Source organism: Coregonus clupeaformis, chromosome 17 (genome assembly GCF_020615455.1).
Source record: "Coregonus clupeaformis isolate EN_2021a chromosome 17, ASM2061545v1, whole genome shotgun sequence".
Classification (NCBI taxonomy): Eukaryota; Metazoa; Chordata; class Actinopteri; order Salmoniformes; family Salmonidae; genus Coregonus; species Coregonus clupeaformis.
In genome coordinates, this window is record NC_059208.1 from 54,386,605 (window position 1) to 54,393,812 (window position 7,208).

At 42.0% G+C, this 7,208-nt stretch overlaps 1 protein-coding gene across 2 annotated transcripts in view; it reads left to right on the forward strand.

Annotated features, from left to right (window-relative positions):
• The window catches only part of LOC121586752 (polypeptide N-acetylgalactosaminyltransferase 4-like), a 38,779-nt gene extending 32,609 nt beyond the window's left edge, over positions 1 to 6,170 (forward strand). For both annotated transcript variants that reach the window (XM_041903713.1, XM_041903712.2), the window contains exons 8-11: positions 1,461 to 1,592; positions 1,819 to 1,929; positions 2,676 to 2,828; positions 4,295 to 6,170. In XM_041903713.1, coding sequence (XP_041759647.1) covers positions 1,461 to 1,592; positions 1,819 to 1,929; positions 2,676 to 2,828; positions 4,295 to 4,435 — 537 coding nt within the window. In that variant the 3' untranslated portion in view covers positions 4,436 to 6,170. The remainder of the gene's footprint in view (positions 1 to 1,460; positions 1,593 to 1,818; positions 1,930 to 2,675; positions 2,829 to 4,294) is intronic.
• Positions 6,171 to 7,208: the final 1,038 nt, after the last annotated feature.

Here is a 7,208-nt window from a genome sequence, read left to right on the forward strand (position 1 = left end):
ACAGATTTCTTAAATTAAAATCACTTGGAGATGATTTCCTGATGTTTTTACCGTTTTTTTAACGTCTTTTATGTCTTTAAAAGTTTTTGCTCAGAACTTGGGGGGGGGCCAAATAAAACCACTGCCAGTTAGGGAACCCTGCTATATCATTCATTTCACAGTCAAAAAAGTGGATGTAGCAACTCCTGATTGGCCCTTTAGAGCTGTAATAGTTCTACCAGGATGGAACACCCTAGACTTGATTAATATTGTATGGTAATGGAGTAACTTGGATGGAGATGTTGCTTCACCTGTCTAGGTTTCAGCAGTGGTTGATGAGGTGTGTGTGTGTGTGTATCCCGCTCGGCTTTCTTTGTGTTGCCTGATACCAAAGTCTCATGTTCATCTTTGTTTCACTTCTGAAGTAAATTACATTATTAATACCAGGGATCTTTAATCAAACAATAAAGTACCCTCCCAAAGGGAGCTGGAGACTGGGTGCCAGAGGGAATTGGCAGGTTTGAATTCACTTGGGCGTCATGTACATGTAGGCATACAGATGTACCTGGTTGGAAATGTGGACACAGTCTATTCTGGTAAACCACTTAAAGTGTTATTATTTTATTTTTTTGTCGAAACAAACCAGGTGTGTTTTCACTAGGAACCAAGCAGAAGCTAACGGGACGAAACAGAAAACAAAAAACCTACCTGAATTTTGTTCAGTAAGAAACGGTTGTTTTCATTTTTCCGTTGCAAAATGTTTTACTATGGTGTGACCTAATGAATACACCCCAGTTGTTCATCAGTTGTTCATCATAATCCAACTTTAGTGTCACACAATCCAACGTGTGTTTTGAATTCCCATCCCTTTGGTTTGTTCAAGGTGGGGAGCTACACTGCTGTCAGTACTAAACAGGTATCACGCTCACACCTGTCATCCAGGAAATCATTTTCAATTACTTTTCTTAAGGACACAACAGCAATGCACCAACCAGGATTCAAACAGATTCAAGTTAACGGACCAGGATGTAGTTACATGTTTACTTAATGTTGTCACCCAGTACAATCGTGGTATTAGTGTATCACATCAAACCACTCCTAGGATTGGCATATTTGACCAGAGCTGCATTGCAGTGAAATTGAGCCTAATTACATTTACATTTTTGTCATTTAGCAGACGCTCTTATACAGAGCGACTTACGGGAGCAATTAGGGTTAAGTGCCTTGCTCAAGGGCACATCGACAGATTTTTCACAGTCTGCTCTTCGGTTACTAGCCCAACGCTCTTAACCGCTAGGCTACCTGCCGCCCCGGTTATTATTCTGGTTTATCTTTAGAGTTGTGTGTGGGCCTAATTTTTGAAGCACTGGAAATTGGCGCACGCTAAAGTGTGCAATGTTGTTTACTCAAGGTGTCAATGTTTTAAGTGTATCTATCCCTACTCAAATACACGTGTTAAATGAAGTTATGTTTTTCCACAGGAGACATATGGGGACATCTCAGAGAGGGTGGTCCTCAGAGAGAGACTGAAGTGTAACAGCTTTGACTGGTACCTGAAGAACATCTACCCTGACCTGCATGTACCAGAGGACAGGGTGGGATGGCACGGGGCGGTGAGTCTCTCTCGCTCTCTCGCTCTCTCGCGCTGATTCCAAATCTTAAGCACCAGGGCACTCCAAAAAATGTAAACAGCATAAAATGTCAGGACCAAAATGAACACCTATGTCCTACCTCTTTGGCCTCCTTGTAGATATGAAATGAGCATGGTAAAAAGCACAATTGTTTGACTCCTTTAATCTGATCTCATGATGCTAATCCGGATCATTCTCCTCATCACAGGTGCGTAGCTCTGGGATCCATTCAGAGTGCCTGGACTACAACACTCCGGAACACAGTCCCACGGGGGCGCACATCTCCCTCTTCGGTTGCCATGGGCAGGGCGGCAACCAGGTGATTAAAATTTCACGTCTTGTCTGTTCTCTCTCTCTCTCTCTCTCTCTCTCTCTCTCTCTCTCTCTCTCTCTCTCTCTCTCTCTCTCTCTCTCTCTCTCTCTCTCTCTCTCTCTCTCTCTCTTCCCCCCCACCCCCCTGATCCCACGTCTCCCTGAGGGACGGACGGAGTGGTTACTCTGAATGTCAACGATATCCGGTGACCACTGGAGAATATCCACCTCAGCTATCTACAATTCAGCGTCAAGCGAGATGCTGAGACATCTACAACTTTGGTTTACTACAAAGTATCCTAAAGCATATTTTAGGCCTAAATCTACAGTTTTTTTAAATAACTTTTATGGCTAAGTTAGTTTGTAGATAGTTAATAACCAAAAAGACTTGCTGACCGTGTGGATGTATATTTTATGTCCAGTCAGACAACGGGGTCTGCCTATCTAGTCTATCTCCACTGGCGATATCTCTGATTACTCATTGATGCATCGCATCAGGTGTCCACTGCTACTGAAAGGTGTGTGTGTGTGTGAGTGAGACAGAACTTTAGACTGAGATCCAACCATTTCTCTCTCAAAAGGAAGCGATTCTTATGGTGAAATCTCTTTTAACCGTTGAATGCTAATGATCTGAGCTGCTGATTTGATAAACAGAAGCGCCAAGAGTAAACATCCATCCATGCCCCAGGAGGACAGTGATTACTATAATTCAGATAAGCAGAGTTTAACCATGCATCACTCTCTTTCCTCTAGTACTTTGAGTACACAACCCATAAGGAGATCCGCTATAACTCTGTGACGGAGCTGTGTGCCGAGGTCCCCGAGGGACAGACTTACATTGGGATGAAGCACTGCCCCCACGACAGAACCCCTACACCCCCCACCATCATCTGGGAGTTCAGAGAGGTGAGTGATGCAGATGTAAGCAAAAACATGCATGTACAGTGGGGAAAAAAAGTATTTAGTCAGCCACCAATTGTGCAAGTTCAATTGTGCAAGACTGGCTAGGCCACTCCAGGACCTTGAAATGCTTCTTACGAAGCCACTCCTTCGTTGCCCGGGCGGTGTGTTTGGCATCATTGTCATGCTGAAAGACCCAGCCACGTTTCATCTTCAATGCCCTTGCTGATGGAAGGAGGTTTTCACTCAAAATCTCACGATACATGGCCCCATTCATTCTTTCCTTTACACGGATCAGTCGTCCTGGTCCCTTTGCAGAAAAACAGCCCCAAAGCATGATGTTTCCACCCCCATGCTTCACAGTAGGTATGGTGTTCTTTGGATGCAACTCAGCATTCTTTGTCCTCCAAACACGACTGAGTTGAGTTTTTACCAAAAAGTTCTATTTTGGTTTCATCTGACCATATGACATTCTCCCAATCCTCTTCTGGATCATCCAAATGCACTCTAGCAAACTTCAGACGGGCCTGGACATGTACTGGCTTAAGCAGGGGGACACGTCTGGCACTGCAGGATTTGAGTCCCTGGCGGCGTAGTGTGTTACTGATGGTAGGCTTTGTTACTTTGGTCCCAGCTCTCTGCAGGTCATTCACTAGGTCCCCCCGTGTGGTTCTGGGATTTTTGCTCACTGTTCTTGTGATCATTTTGACCCCACGGGGTGAGATCTTGCGTGGAGCCCCAGATCGAGGGAGATTATCAGTGGCCTTGTATGTCTTCCATTTCCTAATAATTGCTCCCACAGTTGATTTCTTCAAACCAAGCTGCTTACCTATTGCAGATTCAGTCTTCCCAGCCTGGTGCAGGTCTACAATTTTGTTTCTGGTGTCCTTTGACAGCTCTTTGGTCTTGGCCATAGTGGAGTTTGGAGTGTGACTGTTTGAGGTTGTGGACAGGTGTCTTTTATACTGATAACAAGTTCAAACAGGTGCCATTAATACAGGTAACGAGTGGAGGACAGAGGAGCCTCTTAAAGAAGAAGTTACAGGTCTGTGAGAGCCAGAAATCTTGCTTGTTTGTAGGTGACCAAATACTTATTTTCCACCATAATTTGCAAATAAATTCATAAAAAATCTGAGATGTGATTTTCTGGATTAGTTGTCTGTCATAGTTGACGTGTACCTATGATGAAAATTACAGGCCTCTCTCATCTTTTTAAGTGGGAGAACTTGCACAATTGGTGGCTGACTAAATACTTTTTTTGCCCACTGTAAGCAGAGGAATACTCGTACACACACGTGCACGCACTCACAGAAAAACACAAAGAATTGTCATAGTATGCACAACTGGGCTGATCAAATTTGTAAACGCACGACAAGTGGTCTTCATACTACATTTAGTTGTCAGTTACAAATGGACTATATTCAACTGTTGCTATAGTGCCTTACCTGGATGTCTCTTTATTGTCACTTCAGGACGGGACGATCTACCACCCTCACTCAGACATGTGTGTCACTTCCTATCGCACAGCCGAGGGGCGCACGGACATCCAGATGAGGACGTGCACTCCTGGGGACAAGCACCAGCGCTGGAAGTTTGAGGATGGGAGAAACTAGCCTCACCCTAACCCTAATTGACCTTTGAACTAAGTGCAATTACAGTTCCACAGTGGATGATTGAGAGACAGGATTTTTAAAGAGGGACCCAGCAAAGCCTCTTAACAGACTACCTACTTGTTCCCTGTGGGAAGACTTCACAAGACTTCCTCATTTAAAGTGCCTTTGCAAACCAAATGGGGTCCACACCTGAGGTGACAGTATTTATGCCTGTCTGTCAGAATGCCCTAGTTTTGTTGAAAAACAATAAGAAAGCTTGAACGAACGGTCCAGGATTGTCCAGTGGTATCAGTTCTAAAATACTGGTTTCAAAGAGGATCAATAGCAGGCATCATGGGAGTTTTGTTATTGAATTCAGTGGGATCAGCATAGATTCGAACAAATACTGTTGCACTACAGAATGTTTTTGTATAGAATATTTTGGTGTTGTTTTTTTTACAGGTAGACCACAACAAATAACTGAATGTTGTCAAAAAAAAGAAAAAAGTTTACTAAATTAAAACGATTCGTTTAGGGGCCTAAATTATTACTATTTTCTATGTGTGGTTAATCTGGGGTTTGTTACTCAAATATAAACCTTTGAGATAGCTGAATAAGTCCCAGAGCTTTGTATCATATGAGACTTATTATACAAGCCCCATCTTGTTGTGTAAGTGATCTGGAGTTACGAGGACCCTGTCACGCTAGTAGGCTATATGTGTTCTACTCACCAGTGTCTGTCTCTCTGTTTGGAGACTGTGTTCAAAGTAGGATGAAATTGGGCTATTCGAACAAGACTTGAAACACTTAAGCTTGTGCTAAGTGCAATTTTCCATTGCCTGAGGGTGGTGGGATGTCTGACATTGTTGTCTGGGAGTCTTCACTGTGCTGTGGATTCAAAAACATTCTTTAACAGGCCGATTTACTGGGTCTACAATGTGCCTCCAAAAACGGAAGTTTTTTATTTTTTTGTCAGGGTTGTTTTACACTTATTTTAATGTATATAAAAAAAAAAATCTACTGTGCCTAACATAAAAGCATAAACATGTTAATTTCACTTTCATAGTGACGATATTCTCATATGGGTGTTGGTCTGCATCAATGTTGTCTGCTCTCTTCCATAGATAGCTGCAATGGTGAGGCTAACAAAAGCATGTCACGGCATTGCTTACTGTAGCATTCATACTATATCATTCATCAATTGTTGATCTCTCAAGGGCTTGATTCTCATAAACCTGCCACACAACAGATTCCCTTGTCGTTATGTTTTGACAGACTTACATCAACACCTGCACTCTGCTCTTACTCTCTCCTAAACCTAAACTTTTCCTAAAGTATCTGGTTCCCTTGATTGGGATTCGAGGACCAATAGGCCTTAATAACAATGATTCCATGTTTGTTGCAATTGAAGTGCTTATTATTGAAATCAGCTCTACCGCAGCACACCGTTTTTCCTAATAGTATTTTTGTGGTCCTTTGCACTAGGGCATTTTTTTATGTCAAATATTTGTAATGATTGGTTGATCATTCAAAATGACTCCAGCTTCATATGATACTTCTTGGTATAAAGGGACCTGAATGGGAGGTGGCGTATTTGAACTACTGTACTGATTAATAAGCACGAGGTGGTGGTGACTATTGTTTGTACCAGTGAAGAATTAAAGGGTTAAAATCAAGTTGGTGTTTTGGAGGATTGCTGTAGATCAATGCCTTTTAACTCACTGAACAATGACCATTAAAACAAGAATCCAAAGGAGTTGGTTTTGTTTCTCTTAGCGCTGACACAAGACTCCAGTGAAGTTTGACAAGCAAGTAAGAAATGCTTTACTTCACTGTTTTCTTCACTATAAGTATTTCCAAATGTACTGTTTTAGCACCATCTAGTAGCAATGGAAGGAACCACTCAATGTCAAATGGGGGAATTGATGCCCTTTGAGGTTCAGTAAATATTGGTGCCCTTTTAATCCTTGAGTCTATTGACGCAACCGTGCTAGAGATGTGTTTTTTGCATGGACTGTATCTCAATTCGCCTATGTGAGCCTTCCGCATCTGCGGTGAAAGGTAGCTGAGCTACAGCGGTGTTTGTCAGACTACGAGATGTCCCGAAAATCGATCTTCTCACGAAAACGTCTGTAGCGTCCGAACGGTTTGGCTATTATGACCACTATGGAAAGGGGAGAATCTTACGAACACGATGCTGTTCTCTATTTTGCTCTATGACCCCCAGAAGTGTCACTGGACTCCTCTGAAGGTAACCCATACAAACGAATGGAGGTAGTTTTGTGCCAACAAAAATAAGTCTAAATATGTGTCCAAAAAAAACGAAAATATTTCCTGAGCTTTCTTATATGTCGTAGATATAGGACAGACACTTCAAAACCTCATTCCTTATGATGATTTTTTGGACAGTCTTTTTTTTTTGCCATTTATTATTGTGTTATTCAATGCGTTTCTATGGGCTATAGTAGTAAATACCAAATTCAATCATTTAACCCCCCAAAAAAGTATATGTAATTTTTTTTATACCTAAAGGGGTCCTAAAATTCCAAATCAAATAGCTAAATGATCCATGGTATGACCATCTTAAAACAATTCCATATGTCAGCTTAGTACCCCCCAACTGCTTTTTAAACCTTTAACCTTACCATGAGCAATAAAACAATCAGGATTGCCAACATTCTTTAGTACATGACATGACCAGAGCCTCAGGTGTTTACTACTTATCCAATCAAATTACTCCATGGCTTTGTGTGAAATGGTAGCATAATCTTCAGGCTCAGTGAAGTGTAAGCCT